Source organism: Chiloscyllium plagiosum, chromosome 5 (genome assembly GCF_004010195.1).
Source record: "Chiloscyllium plagiosum isolate BGI_BamShark_2017 chromosome 5, ASM401019v2, whole genome shotgun sequence".
Lineage (NCBI taxonomy): Eukaryota > Metazoa > Chordata > Chondrichthyes > Orectolobiformes > Hemiscylliidae > Chiloscyllium > Chiloscyllium plagiosum.
In genome coordinates, this window is record NC_057714.1 from 72,563,105 (window position 1) to 72,579,637 (window position 16,533).

The window sequence follows — 16,533 nt, forward strand, 5'->3', positions numbered from 1 at the left end:
AATCTAATTTCATTATGATGGTTCATTATTTCCTTTGGGGGGGATGTGTTTTCAAGTTGAAAGCATGTCCTATACCTTTAAGAAAGAGTGAACGCTATTTTGCACTGAGAGCTTACAAGCTAGCAGTCTCAGAGTATACTGGAAAATCAAAAATATGTAATATTTGGCTGTGGACTAGGTACCTGAGTTGTTTTGACAACAATTCGAATTGCACCAATCAGTTTAAATTATGCACCAGGATACCAAAACCCAATCAACTTTGAATTTATTGTTCTTGTCATCCTTGAACCAATGAGACAATCTGATGTTTGGGATATGAAGAAGCAAATAAAATAAGCACTACCGCATTTAGGTGGTAGTGTGGGGGTTTTAAATAAAAAAAGAAAAAAGAAAAAAAAGAAAAAAAAGAAAAAAAAGAAAGAAAAAAAAGAAAAAAAAGAAAAAAAAGAACAGGAGTGGCGCACGGAGTGGAGTGCATCATTTAAAAAGAAGATGAAGAAGCAAAAAGATTCGTGCACTTTGTGTCTTTCACTGTGTCTCACACCTGCACACACACACACCATGGGTGCTGGGGAAAAAAATAAGCACTACCGCACTTAGGTGGTAGTGTGGGGGTTAAAAAGAAAAAAAAACAGGTGTGGTCCCTACCCTGAAAAAAAAAGAAGAAAAAATAAACAGGGGATTTATCTTCCTGGTGGTGGAATTTGAATAAAGATTCGTGCACTTTGTGTCTTTCACTGTGTCTCACACGTGTCTCTACCGCACTGAGGTGGTAGTGCGGGGAAAAAAAAAGAACAGGAGTGGAGAGGTGGGCGCCGCAGGGAGTGGAGTGCATCAGTAAAAAAAAAAAGAGATAAACAGGGGATTCAAAATCTCCTCACTTCAGGCCATAGCCTGTGTAATATTCATGTGTAAGTAAAGTGATGGGATTGGGCCTCTCTGCAGTTATTTCAAGAAAGTTGTTAATTATACCAGTGTACAGTAACCGCAGGCAACATTCAGGATGTCTTTTTTCACATCCTCACCAGTGATCTTCTGCAGTCACCAGGAAGAACATGACAGTTACTTGGGGACATCTTGCCCTGAACAGAGAACCCAAGTCTTCCTTCTTGGTGGTGCTCCCCACAACAAATAGCAAGAGGGAGAGAAACTAATAGAAGATAGAGAAGGAGAAAGCACAAAAACACATAAGGAAAAAATATTTAGAACAGTGATAGGTAGACACTTTGAGGAAAATACAGAAACAGAATGAGATAATACGAGACACATTGATGGAATATTAGATTGAAATTACAAGATGGAAAAAAAGCCATTCAGTCCAACCAGTGCACATTAGTTTTATCCTCCATGTAAGGAATAGTTGCAGTCCCATTTTCTTACCCTGTTTTCATATCCCTTTACATATCCTTTCATCTGACCAACTATATATGCTATTCTTAAATTTTGATTATATCTCTGCTTCAACTATTAACTCTGGTAATGCATGTCACAGCCTCAAAACCATTTCTCCCTCTCTCTGTTCTAGATCATCTACTTTTAAGTTTGAAACTTGCTTCTCACACTCTCAAGCCCTCAATTACAACAAGCGGTCTACTTCAATGTACCGTGTTCCATTCTGTGATGTATTAAAGATCCCTATCAAATCCCCTTATTCTCCGCTAGTACAATAAGAATAATGTCAATTTTTAAAAACGTGTTTTAGTTTGCTTTCCATCATTTCAAGCAGCAAGCTTCTGAAACTATGCAGTACCCTTTCCACTCAACACTATTCCTATAAAATGAAATTTCAACCTGCACACTACACTCCAACTGTGGTCTTGGTAAAGTTTTATATAGGCTCAATTTATACCTTAATCTTAGTAATGGATTAATAGCTGAAACATTTTTTTCTCTGCACAGTTGAAGTCTGAGTTGGTGAGTGTTTCTGACATTATTTGCTTTAATTCACAGAGAATCATTCAAACATGCTTCAAGGAAACAGCCTGGGATGAAACCGAAGGAAGTCAAATGAAGCATCGAGTTGTTGCACACTGTTCAAGGGCACACAGATTTATGATTGTACTGGTCATATTAAAGATGTTTTATGCATTTAAAGCATAAACCTTTGCAATGATTTGCTCCAATTTTCATATTATTGGATGAAATCTTCCAAGAAAAAGGTCAAAATCTTAACAGCAGCTAGAAATGATCCTACAAGCGATAGCTCATGAATAAGCTGCCACCGGGGTTACTGACCTGTACAGAATGGTCACCTGACTGTACAGCTGCTGGCCCAATGAGAGAGCTAGCAGCTCAGCAGTGCCAGCAGCAATGGCTGCCATTGCTAAGGCATGAGTCTACACCAATTGGTAAAGAAACATTTTAAAGATAATACTGATAGGAAGGAGACCAACGCCCCCCCCCCCCCCCCCCACCTCCAAAAAGCAAATGCCTCCCCTTTGCACAGATCCCTTTTTGAATGAAAAAGCACTCCTTCCACCTCCTCCACAAAACCCATGCTACTGAGAAGAGGCAGCCTGCACGCAAAGTGCCAACGGCCTGGTGAAGTGTCTAAGTCACTGATGTCAGGACATAGACTGGGAGTCTGTCATTCATGGCTCCGTCCCCCTCCAATATAAACATTCCCTACCACCACCTTGACCCTACCTCACAAGGTACAGTAAGTTTCTTCCTATTGTCTCTCTGCACACGAGTGATTGCAACAATCATTAATACTTACAGGAAAACATCCCGGAAAGCCATGTAATTATTTGTCACCAGCCAGGCCCCAAATCGAAAACATGCTGCATAGGCAAAGTAGACAATTGCTTGTGAAATTGCACTGGTGATTCCGTAAACGTGAGCCTTCTTTATTGAATTCCTTTAGAAAATATGAAGCATGTTTAATGCCAATTCTACTGCCTAGCACAAAAAGATTATAAAAAGAATATTAAATCAATACAACCATGAGAGTGAGGTGAAGACAGCTGGGATGATAGAGTGCCATTCTGACTGAGGCCCCATCAGTCACAATTTAACTCTGCAATTTTTTTAGGAACATATGTGAAATAGCAGAAGATGACCACAAGGTCCCTCAAGCCTGCTCCATCATTCAATACAATCAAGGCTGATCAACTGCCCTCCATATCCCTTTATTCCCTGAATGACCAAAGTCCACCTGTCTAAGCCTTAAATGAGCCTGAGAGAATTAGATTAGATTAGATTACTTACAGTGTGGAAACAGGCCCTTCGGGCCAACAAGTCCACACCGCCCCACCGAAGCGCAACCCACCCATACCCCTAACCTAACACTACGGGCAATTTAGCATGGCCAATTCACCTTACCTGCACATCTTTGGACTGTGGAAGGAAACCGGAGCACCCACACAGACACGGGGAGAACGTGCAAGCTCAACACAGTCAGTCGCCTGAGGTGGGAATTGAACCCGGGTCTCTGGCGTTGTGAGGCAGCAGTGCTAACCGCTGTACCACCGTGCCGCCCAGGCTTTCTAAAAGTATTACACCTGAATTCTTTCTAGTATAAATCAAATTTGCTTTTTTCAGCCCTAACCATGACCTTTTCACTACTAACCAGAAGACACTGCTAACTAAGGAAGTCTGACTGTTTTTACCTGGAAGGAACTTTCATGTTTTCTTCATACATTTCTTCAAACTTTCGTTCCCTTGTTAGAGCTACAACAGTTCGAATGTTTTCGACTGCCTCTGTAGCAATCTGTTTAAAAATGGAGAAAACAACAGTGTTAAGCAGAGCAGAATTAAGAGAGCTGTTTACAACACAATGAGAATGCTTAATGCATGGGTGTCAAAATGCCAGTCTTGAAACTCAACTTCTCCCATCAACTCTGTGTGTTAACCTTGACCTGGTTGTCTACTTAATTATACTAGTATTGTTTTCTGGCAGAACAAAAAAGCAGTAACACCCATGAAGACTTTGGAATAAAGTATTCCAAAGTAGCACTGTTCAATTTAAATAGCTTGATTTTAATAATAGTTCAGTAAACATATACAGCTTGGAAGTAAAGGGGACCAGGTAAACTGACAGGCAGTCAGCAACATTGAGATAATTGAGTGAAGTGAGATACTCAAAGACAGGACAGGAATTGGACTTGGGACATAAATGAGAATACAATTTTCTAGTCTATACTTAAGTAGAAGCAAGGATAAAATAAAAGCAAATGGTCCATATTCTAATTAATAAAGGTATGTCTGGGGAGCTCAGGCTTTGCTCCACATTATGGAAAACCCTGGACACTTCTGGCCATCTGCAATACCTCGTCTGCAGGAAGTGTCTTTTTAAAAAATGTTCATGGCAGGGAGGTTGTGGTAGCATTGCTGACTACACCAACATTTATTACCCATCCCTAATTACTCAAACTCAACCACACATTGCTGAGCATCTGGAGTTACATATAGTCCAGACCAGGCAAGGATGGCAGTTTCCTTCCCTAAAGGTCATTAGTGAACCAAATGGGTCTTTTCCCCAACAATTAACAATGATGTCATGGTTATCATTAGGCTCTTAATTGGACTATTTTGTAAAATCTTGAATTATATTTTGTTTTATTGAAATAAACTTCATTACCTGCCATGGCAGGATTTGAACCTGGGACCCCAAAACATTATCTAGATCTCTGGGTTAATAGTCTAGCAACAATACCACTAGGCCATCCCATCTGGCTGAAGCAACTTGATTTCCAACTTTTGGAGCTTGAACAGCAATGGGGGCACTATGGGTGCATTCATGAAGCCAAGAGGTTTATGCAAGGACATTTCAGCATATGGAGGGTGAGTTGGAAGAAGGGTGTAGGGTAATATTGCTACTGGATGCCTTAGTGAGGGGAGTAGCCAGATGCTTCTGCAACTGTAGACATGAACCGAGGGTATGTTGCCTTCCTAATGCCCGGACCAAGAACTATTTAGAAAATAAGACAGGAAATTGAAAAGCAGGTCTACACAAGTAATAATTTCCTGATTACACCTGATACCACACTGGAGTGAGTACAGGAATAGATGGATAATAGCTGAAGAGATAGTGCAGGAGGAAGAGCTTTATTTCCTGAGGCATTGGGACCATTTCTGGGAGAGGTAGAACCTATAACAAATTTGGCAGGTGACACCTGAATGTTAGGTGAGATCATCCTTACGTGGAATTTTGCTAAAGCTGCTGGGATGAATTTAAACCAGAAAGGCAGGGAGGTGGGATCAACATAGAACATAGAACATAGAATGTTACAGCGCAGTACAGGCCTTTCGGTCCTCGATGTTGCGCTGACCTGTGAAATTAATCTGACGCCCAACTAACCTATACCATTCCATTATCATCCATATGTATGTCAATGCCCATTTAAATGCCCTTAACGTCGGCAAGTCTACTACGGTTGCAGGTAGGCCATTCCACGTCCCTACTACGGATCCTTACAGGTAGTTCGGGGGGAAAATGCTGAGATAGAATCAGAAGTTAAAATGCAAGTGAGTGAGTGAAGAAGGGAGGAAAAATATAGGCTAGATATGAAATAAGTGATTTTAGCAAATCTATTTTAATGCAAGGAACCTGAAGAATAAGATAGATGAGTTGAGGGTACTGATAGGCAAACAGGAGTATGATATTATAGCAATGACCGCGACTTAGCTGAAAGATGAGCAGTTCACCATTCCTGGCTAGAGGATATTAGATGCAATAAAGAGAGGGATACAAGAGGATGAGGGCTTGCAATATATAAGGTGCAATAATAAAGTAAAGAGGAGTGTTGAAGAGAGTAGAAGGTGCAATACCTTGATAATGGAATCGAATTTTTTGTCGTGAAGAGCAATGATATCATAGAAGAATCATCAAATGAGGCCACATGAGAATAAATAAAAAACACAAAAGGGGCAAGCATGCTGTTAGTATGTGCAATGTGTCCCAAAACATCAGGAAGAGGTAAAGCATTAAATATGTGATAAAATTTCAGAGAAGTATAAGATAGGTAAGGCAGTAATCATAAATTTTAATTATACAAATATTAATTGGGATGCTTCAAGTGTGCAAAGTAAGGAGAAAACAGAATTCTTAAATAGCATCCAGAAAAACTTATTTAGTTGGTACATAAAAAGCCCAACAGTGGAGGGTCTAGTTCTGAACAACCTAATATTCAGAAATGAGCATATGCAGGTAGAAGCAGTAACAGTAGGGGAGCATTTTGGAGATAGTGACTATAACTCAGTTATATTTAACATTGTTATGGAAAAGGATAAGGATGGGCTGGAAATCAAAGTTCTAATCTGAAAAGAGGGCAATCTCACTACACTATGATTTGGCTCAAATGGATTGGAAACAGTGACTTACAGTGTTAGAGACATTGAAGCTGTTCAAGGAGGAAATAGTGAGAGTGCATGGCAAATGTGTTTCTGTCAAGATAAGTATAGGGCCAAACGTAGAGACCCCTGGATTTCAAGGGTTGTAAGGTTACGGTTAAAAAAATAGAGAAGTTTATGAAAGATAACAAGGGCTTAATATACAGACTCTCTACGGAAGTACAAAAAGTGTGGGGTGGGGGGACCTTAAAAAGGAAATTAGGAAAGCAAATACAATAAATGAGAAAGCATTTGCAGTTTGAATAAAGGAAACCTAGAATTTCTTTTTAAATATACGAAGATCAAGAGAATAATTAAGCAAAGAGTATGGCCTATTAGAGACCATGGAAATAATCTGTGTACGGATAACATGGGCACAATTCTCAATGAATATTTTATGTTGGTCTTTACAGAGGCAAAGGATGTCGCAGCTATAAACATCAGGGGGAGGACTGTGAAATATTAAAATAAACTAATATTGAGAGAGTGGAGGTACTAGCAGATTTAGCAGTCTTAAAAGTGGATGAGTCTGCAACCTGTATCAGATGTATCCAGGCTGTTGAAGGTGGCAAGGGAGGAGATATCAGATGTTCTGGCAGTGGTTTTCAATATCTCTCTGGCCGTGGGTGAGGTGACAGTGGACTGGAGAACTGTTAATATTTAAGGGAGGAAGGAATGGACCAGGAAATTATAGGTCAGTCTGTCTAACCTCAGTGGTGGGGAAGATATTAGAGAGATAGATCTGCATTTGGACAGACACAGATTAATCAAGGATAATCAGCATGGACTGTTAAGTGAAGATCACGTTTGACAAACTGATCAGCATTTTTTTGAAGATAACCAAGAACACTGAGGAGGGAAATGATTTGATTTGGTCTACAGAGACTTTAACAAGACTTCTGATAAAGTTTCTCACGGCAGTCTGGCCAAGAAGGTGAGAGTCCGTGGCATCCAAATCAAAGTGGCAGGTTGGATCCATTACTGATTGTGAGGCGAGAAGCACGTTTTTTTTCCCTTGCAGGTTTCTGGTGCTGAGGCCCAAACTGTTTGTAGTGCATAATAATGATTTGGGCTTTCTCAAGATCCCTCCTACACTTTCTGTACTCCACTAAAGCCTCTGTTGACTTGCTCCTGTTGTATCTGTTAAAAACCTCTCCTTTCCTTCTTATCCAGTCATGAATATTCCCGGACATCCATGTTTCTCTGGGCTTGTTGCTCCTACATTGGAGCACATTGGGTCTGTGCTCTCACCAATTCCTTTTTGAGTGCCCTTTACTGTTCTGCTGTAGATTTACCCAGCCTACTTTGGCCAGATACTGCCTTATTTTGTTAAAATCTGTCTTTTCCTAATTTAAAACCGTACTTTTTGCACACCATCTTTACTTCTGCTCCTTTCTCAAATGCTCGTTTCAATAACATACAACCTCAGGGAGAATGCAAGACTGTAGAGTGGTAACCACAGACCTTGGGGCAGTGGCTGAGGGAGCTCAGCTGGACTGATGTTTTAGCTGGCATGTTTCCCGAGGCTGAGAAAACTCCATCAGGCAGGATTAAACACAAATAACTCACCCTGTCTTATTATAATTTTAAAAAATGCTAATCTGTCCCCTGGGAATGTGTTGATCATCAAGCAAAACTTGGTCCTGCCTCACATATGACCAGGAGTGGGAGTCTTGGCAGTCAGGACTTTTTTTTTTAAACCCTTCAATTCTGTTCCCTCCTACCCAATTCAAACCTTTTCTTTGTGGCTAATATTTCCCTTTCTGTGTTTCTGTGCGCACACACTGTTGTAAAAATGATTGCAACTACATCCTGTGATTAACACTTCATCTGGAAACAACATATTATTTACCAGTCTTGCTGTAATATCAATTATCAGGTGTCTGGCTTTCCAAATGTATAAATAGAAAGCAGGAATCATCAGCAGTGCTTTGCCCAGAGGCCCACTGAAGATGTTACCTAGTAGGGTGGCGAAAGGTCTGGAAATGAACCTTCCAGCTCAGCAAGCAAACCCACATTCAGAAAGTCACTTCTCTTTGTTGGAGTCAAAGTCTTGAATTATTTCAAGGAAACAGTGAATTATATGAAGCCCATAAAGCTTGGCCAAGAGAAGGATAGATCCCTCAGCTAAAGAGTTCTTGACGTATTGGTCACAGGAGATCTCGGTCAGGGTTTGAGATGCCTTGTGGGAAAGCAATCCATACTTTGAGGAAGAACTCCAATGGGCCCCAGGGATCAGTTAAGGAAGGTACATCTTGCCTAAGTCTGCACAGCGAAACCAACCACACAAACTGCATGGTGTGGGTCTCTCCAGCTACGGGTTAAATAAGGTGGTGAGGTTGGCATCACTTGCCCTTTAAAGCCTTCAACTGGCTCATTGGGGGGCATGCCAACTGATACCAACCCCACTGTTGTTATAATTGCAGTGGAGGGTAAGGGCAGGCAGGAAGGTGGCATGCAAGTCACCTGCCCACAGGTAATGCTTTTCCCCCTTGAAAATTACTCACCTTTCCTGCTTTCTCAAGTTCAGACTTGTCTTTGTTGGCATGTCCCGTGAGCATTCTCATTTGTATCAGTCCTGCTAATGCCAAGATTGGCACAATAGCCAAGATCAACAGTGTCAGCTGCCAGCCATAGACGAAGGAAATAATAATTGAACATCCTAGATTAGCTGTATTCTGTGAAATCAAACCAAGTCTGACACCCGTAGCCTACAGTAAAGACATGAAGAGAGAACATGGTTTATTAAAAATAGTTTTAGAAAATAACTTACATATTCTCTTCAAAATTTGCACTTAAGTTAATTGCCAAACATTTAATAAAGCTCTAATAGCATTTTGGGAATTAGTTTTATAATTTATTAGAGGCTTGAAGCATATTGTTTACAGAATGCTTTGGCTCAGTTGAAATAAGTTTAAAAAATTACAGCTATATTGTATAAAACATGTATATGAAACACCTTAGGGAGAAACAGCACAAAGTACATTCACAATATTGTCTCAAAAATTAATCTTTTTCCATAATGATGCCATCAACAAGCCTGGAGTCAATCTGGAGCATTTGTGAAGGAGGTATGATTTACAAAATAAGATATTTCAAATAGTTCAGAGATTTTAAATAAATATTTAACTATTTTCTAAATGACCATATCTAATTTGAGAATCTAACTATACAATATTTGATACAATAAACGTTTTATTACCTGGCACCCTCCATGGGACCAGGAGTGTAGTGGTTGATCAGATGTTCTGGTTGATTAAGATGTCCATATAATATGTCAAAATACATACTAAGTAATAGAAACATAATTCTGGTGTATTCACATCGCTGTTATACCTTATTTACAGCATGAATCACTTAAATAATAATGCAACTTTGCCTTAAATAAAATGTACTGGTGGACAAGCTTCTCACTGACTCTCAACTGACCACTCAGACAATCGTGGAGATCACGATAATAGAGTAAACTCCCGGTATTTGAGGTACATAAGTTTTGCTGGGTTCTCAAGAATGTCGGTTCATAACGGGCTGGTTAAAATAAAGTTTGCTATTTCCAAATATGTTTTCTGATTACAAACAGGAATCCTTTCTCTCTTAAACTACTGAAATATTCAATATTCATTAGGTTTAAGAATTAAGTCAAAAGACATATTTGGAATATGGGGTAATTGAAAGGAACTAACGGGATTGCCCTCTGAAAGAAGTGGTGCAGATTTGATGGTACAAGGCCTCCCTCTGTTTTGTACTAGGCTATGATTCTGACAGTATATCTACTATAATTCAATTAGATTTCATTGCAATTTTGACTCCTGTGATAGGTAGGGATGGTCAAAGCCTAATGGCACTATGGATACATACCCCTTTAACTTGAGATGCATCAGTAGCAAGTCTGGTAGTCAATGCTCCGGTGCCGTTCTTAGAATCATCAAACCAGCTAACATCCTAAGAATATATATACACACACACACAAATGGATTAACATGTTATATTATGCACTTAGTGTGAGAAAATGCCATGAGACTGGTATACAATTACCTGTCCTTTTGACTTGACTAAATTAGTATGCAATTATTTTGGAATAGTATTTGTTAAAATGTGTAATGAAAAAGGAGTTTATGAATTGCTGGATGGATATTGAATTTTGCTGATTTCTGAAATCCAACTGAAAGTTTGCTAGAGTCACTTCAGGGAAACTGGGATGAGTGTGCCTCACAAAAATGTCAATTAACTATTTTTATAAATTCTTCTGCCAGGCATTACCGCCTATATTTGCAATTAGGGCTGAATCAGATTCCTAACACAGTCTACTTTGAGAAAGACATCAAGCCTTTTCTGATAGCCTAGAAAATTCATACCTATTTCAATAATTCACACCTATTTTATGGCATTGTTGGTACAACAAAACGCCTGAGAATTGTTGATCATACTATTTTGAGACCTCCCTCTACCTCCCCTGTTCCCATGCCCGCTCAACTCTGGAGCTCTTTTGCAAGAGCTAGGTGAGTCTTTGGGCAGAATCTTAGAAGCGCCTGAATGGCGTGGGCTATGGTGGGATTTGTGGCAGAATCACAAGGCCTATCCTCAACACTGGGAGCACCTCACTGTAGCTTTTATATGACTGCTGAGTGGTGAGGTGGGTTTTTCACTAGGCACCAGCAAGTTGCCAATTCAATTGTGTTATAGCTTATTGAACACTATATTAGTGGCAAAACTCAACTCATTAATATTCAGGTTCTTACCTTACCAAGCACATTAAACAAGCCAGACTTTGAGAGTTCTCAACATGGAAACTAGAGTGGGTACCTGGCAGCTTCAGCTCAGAGTCTTAAGAAAGTAGTCAGTGAGAGGTTCCCAACACAGTTAGTCCCCAATCAGGTATCCGGTCAGAGTGTTTTCAGTCAGAGGTCTGTGCCTCAGAGGGTTAGGCCAAATAGTGGGTCATGGTCAGCTATGAAACTCCATAGTGGCCAGCCCAGGGAGTAGGCCCAAAGCATCTGGGAAGGTGTTTGGACATCACTTGGGGTCTGAGCTGTTCTCATCCATGGCTGTACAGGTCAGTCACACAAGGAGAAGGCCACAGTCAGTCCATGAGGTCTGTCCAGAGAAACTAAAGCAAAAGGGGTTTGGGAAAGGGAGGATGGAAAGAAGACTTGGAAATGTGTTCACCAGCATTGGGGGCTGCAGCTGGGTAGAAAGGGGATAACAACTGTGAAGGAGGCAACTGGCTGAGAATGGAGTAATGTGGTATGGTGTTTCATCATAGTCAGGAGCACCCTGGCTTTTGGAAGGTGCAGGGGATAGTGTATGGCAGTTGGCATGGTCACTCCACATGCTTGGGGCTTTGGAGGGGGTGGGAATAGGCATTGCAGGGGGATTGAGATGTGGGTAGGTGCAAGCTGATACAGACAAGTTGGATGGGAACCTAGAAAATGCGATGTTTGTGGGGTTCATGGAAATGGATGTTCATGTTCATGCTGAAGATCATCTTGCCAGAGACATTTAGGAGAAGGGCATCAACCTTGCCATCAGGACTCTGTCAGAGAATCGCACTGCCACCTTTCTCATCTCCAAACCCTTTACACTGTACACCCATCAGCATCAGTCCAAGACATGTCTCCTTCAGCTCAAGGGAAATGATAGATGGACAACAAATTCAACAGCATCCACATCCCATGGAAGAATTAAAAAAAGAGAAAATGCTTCCACAGGTATGTAGATAACACCCAGCTCTAAGTCATTAACCCCTCTATAAAATGCTCTACTGTTTTTGCTGTTTGTTTGACATTTAGTCATGAACAAGGTGCAATTTTGAGTTAATTATGAGGAAGAATTAAGGCATCAACTTTGAACCCCATCACAAATAACTATCACCAATTCCAACCCCCAACTCAGCCATTGTCTCACGTTGAACCAGACTATAACAAGCCTAACTTCTGACCTACACCTTGTCCGTCCAGAAGTTACTTAATTTTACTCCATACCGGAGGTTACCTCCATCTTGCTTCAACTCGTCTACTGCTCAAAGGCTCACATATCTTTAAGTTTTAACTATTTCATTGCTCTCCTAGACAACCTTCTAACATCCAATTTTGCTGTATGTATCCTATCCAACACAAACTCCTATTCACAAACTACTTCTGTGCTTCCTGACCTTTATTGATTTAATTGAAAACATTCTAAATTCCTAAATGAGCTCAATTTATGCCCGACTTGTAAAATCTCTGAGCCTTTAACTCTCAATAAGACCCTATTCCTCCAACTCTTTCTTGTGAGTCCTCTGTGCTGGCAATATAGTTCGCTATTTATACAAAGCAAATGTCCAGCTTCATTCTTTTGGAGTACAAGTTTCAATAGCAAAATGTAAATTTAATTCAAAATGTTCACAATTATCATTGGTGTCAGTGGGCACAGAGACATGACAATTAACTTTTCATCGTTTGGGCCAAAGTACTGGCTCATAGGAAAAACTGGTTTTGAGTTACATTCGCAATTTTTAATGCCATTATTTTCTGAAATGTCTCCATAGGATATAGATAATTGCTACCATAGCATACACTTTCAGAAAATTCTGGAATACTAAATTGTGTTACTTTTATGCACAGATCTCTATTTTTAAGATTTATTTCATTTAACAATATGTCATTTGGTATGTGCTCTTCTGGGCAATGGTTAATGAGCTAGTGCAGTACCTTAAGCTTGTAAAAAGTGCAAAATTGATCTCAGTTCTTTCAATTATCAAATTAAGTCTCAATATTCAATTTGATTCAATTATTGAGAAGGCCAAATGGCTGAATTCTGCTCCTTTATCTTATGGACTACCTTAAAACTGGCTTTTGGAAGCAGCTTCAAACTATCAAAGAACTAGTTCAGGTAATCTGAGCTCCATTCTAGAGTTAAGGTGATACCAAAGGTATGAAAGGTTTTTTTTTTAATCGTAATGTAAATGAAGGAACATTAGATACAAAGTAAAAACAAAACTATGTACACATAAAAATAATATAAAAGACAAATTGTTATCAGTAGATTAAAAGACTATAAAAAAAAGGAACAAGAGTAGGTCAATCCCTCAAGTCTGCTCTGACATTCACTGGAATCATGGTTGATCTGATTAGAGTCATAGAGTCAGAGACGTACAGCATGGAAACAGACCCTTCGGTCCAACCTGTCCATGCCGACCAGATATTCCAACCCAATCTAGTCCCACCTGCCAGCACCTGACCCATATCCCTCCAAACCCTTCCTATTCATATGCCCATCCAGATGCCTTTTAAATGTTGCAATTGTACTAGCCTCCACCACTTCCTCTGGCAGCTCATTCCATACACATACCACTCTATACGTGAAAACGTTGCCCCTTAGGTCTATTTTATATCTTTCCCCTCTTACCCTAAGCCTATGCCCTCAAGTTTGGAGCTCGCCCATCCCAGAGAAAAGACCTTGTCTATTTATCCTATCCATGCCCCTCATGATTGTATAAACCTCTATTAGGTCAACCCTCAGCCCCAACACTCCAGGGAAAACCTAACCTATTCAAACTCTCTCTATAGCTCAAATCCTCCAACCCTGGCAACATCCTTGTAAATCCTACAGTTATTTATCAAACGTTAATTCCACACTCCTGACTTGTGGCTTGCAGATAATGGACAAACTTTGGGAAGAGTCAGTGTTCTTCACTGCCAGACCCCTAGCCTCCAAGCTACTGTTGTAGCCACAATTTTTATATGGCTAGTTCAGCTCAGTTTCTGGTCAATGGTAGCCCCCAGGCAGTTGATAATGGGGATTCACAGATAATAACACCATTGAATGCGAAGGGGAGATGGTAAAGTTCTCACCTATTGGAGATAGTCATTGCCTAGCACCACCGCTGCAAATATTATTTGCCACTTGTCTGCCTAAACCTGGATATTGTTGTGTCTCACTGCACTTGGATATGGACTGCTTCAGCATCTGGGAATTGTGAATCATGCTGAATACTGCAATTATCGGTGATCATCTCTACGTCTAACCTCACAACGGAGGGAAGTTCTGTTGCAAAACAGTTGCAAGCATACTACGACTGATTTGGCTAAATATAGTAATGACAGGGATTACTGAGTCCAAAGTAAAAACAACTGATTCACCGAATGAAATACTGGCTATCAATTGCAAAATAACAAAGGAATGAAACCCAACATTAATATACAATTCCTACCTGTCGCATCATTGCCTTAAAGGCCAAGTATCGGAGTCTCAGTGTCAGTATCTCTCCAGATTTGCCAAATGTGAAACCCTAAAAAAAGGCATAAAGAGTGGTATGAAGAAATGGAACTATATTTCAAAGGAATATCACAGCCATCCAAGTCATTTTTGCAAATGAGTTAACGTAGATTTTATTGAATAAACATTCCATACAAAATTAGCGGACTGTGTATCGTCGTTTTAGAAATTTGGATTGAATAACATAGAACTTCCCTTTGTTAAAGTTCAGGAACACACGCCTTGTGCTTTCTCCTTGTGCTATTTTTACAGAGGCAGAGGCATTGTCCTAAATAAGTTTGAACTACAAACAATAAATGTAGTAAGGAAAGGAACCTATCATAACCATGTTAACCATGCCTGGAAATGTTGAATTGATTCCTGAATTCAATTGAACAAAACTCCAAGAAATTACCCAGAAGTGGCCTGAGTCCCTCTGTAAACACCAAACCTTTACTAAGTAGGTGTTACTGGGCAGTGTTGTGGAGGTGCCGGTTTTGGATTGGGGTGGACAAAGTTAAAAATCGCACAACACCAGGTTCGTGTCGAACAGGTTTATTTAGAAGTACATCAGGAATGAAGCTATTCAGGTCTGCTTTGATTCCTTTCTTTGCTCAATGACAGAGTGAACGATGAGGCGCCCATCACAAATTTGATTGAAAATAATCAATATAGGTTTTTCATACAGCAAAGCACAACAGAACCTTGGCAAGCAGAAACATAGACGAGTACAAGCCAATAACATCACTATGCCATCAACTCCTCATATTGGGCCCATTTTCAGGACCCTACTGCTTCAGGAACCCAAGCAAAAGCAAAAGCAGCGGTTCACTCGGTGCTTCTTGCCTGTGTGTGTTTTTTCTTGATAGCAAATGGATAAGACATGAATTTTGCTTCTGAAGTGTAGAATTCTATTTGCACCTTGGTTTGAATCCTATAATCCAGTTCCATCCAGTATTCTATTTATTCACAGATTTCATTAAACCCTACCTGTAGAAAAAATGTGATGAAGGAGATACCTCCAAGTGCTAGGAATAACAGCGAAAAAAGTGTACTCTGCTGGCGAATATGGTTTTTGTCTGTATTAGCGAAAACCTGTAGCAGGTAAAATAAATAATGTAAATGGGATTATTGCATAACAACAAATTCAGTAAATGTAGACATTCACTACTGTTGTGAAAATAAACAACTCTTAACTTTGTATGAAGTTGCATTTTGGTTTTAGATAACAGAATAATTCTTCAGCAGGCTGCTTGCAAATCCAATATGGGTTACACACTTTGTAGAAACAAAGTGCACTGACTTCAATTGAGGTACAACCCGATTTGTTTCTGTAAAAGCTGATGGAACTAAATGTCTGTCCAGGTAGCAAGTCCCCTCATTCACTGGACTAAGAATTCTTTCTTTTTGGGACTGTTATCCCAAGGATCAATTCAGCAACAGCCTGACATTGTATGTAAGCTATAATTGCATGAGCATAACTAAATCATCAACACCGCTGGGTATGCTGTGTCCCACAGACCCAATCCTTCACCCTGGGAAAAAGCTTGTCCCTATCCACCCTGCCTATACCCTTCATGATTTTGTAAACCTCAATCAGGTCCCCCCTCAATCTTCTTTTTTCTAGTGAAAATAAACCCAACCTACTCAACCTCTCTTCACAGCTAGCACCTTCCATACCAGGCAACATCCTCGTAAAAGGTAAAAGCAATAACTGCTGATGCTGGAAACCAGATTCTGGAATAGAGTGGTGCTGGAAAAGCACAGCAGTTCAGGCAGCATCCGAGGAGCAGGAAAATCAACGTTTCGGGCAAAAGCCTTTCATCAGGAATAGAGGCAGAGTGCCTGAAGAGTGGAGAGATAAATGAGACAAGGGTGTGGGTGGGGAGAAAGTAGCATAGAGTACAATAGGTGAGGGGGGTGGGGATGAAGGTGATAGGTCAGGGAGGAGGGTGGGGGAAGGTA

General features: G+C 40.2%; 1 protein-coding gene across 1 annotated transcript in view; it reads right to left on the reverse strand.

The window, feature by feature from the left end:
* The window catches only part of abcb4 (ATP-binding cassette, sub-family B (MDR/TAP), member 4), a 130,878-nt gene that overhangs the window by 17,997 nt on the left and 96,348 nt on the right, over positions 1-16,533 (reverse strand). The window contains exons 18-23 of the mRNA XM_043690329.1: positions 15,559-15,663; positions 14,525-14,602; positions 10,192-10,275; positions 8,841-9,044; positions 3,612-3,712; positions 2,720-2,860 (exon numbers count right to left, since the gene is read on the reverse strand). Coding sequence (XP_043546264.1) covers positions 2,720-2,860; positions 3,612-3,712; positions 8,841-9,044; positions 10,192-10,275; positions 14,525-14,602; positions 15,559-15,663 — 713 coding nt within the window. The remainder of the gene's footprint in view (positions 1-2,719; positions 2,861-3,611; positions 3,713-8,840; positions 9,045-10,191; positions 10,276-14,524; positions 14,603-15,558; positions 15,664-16,533) is intronic.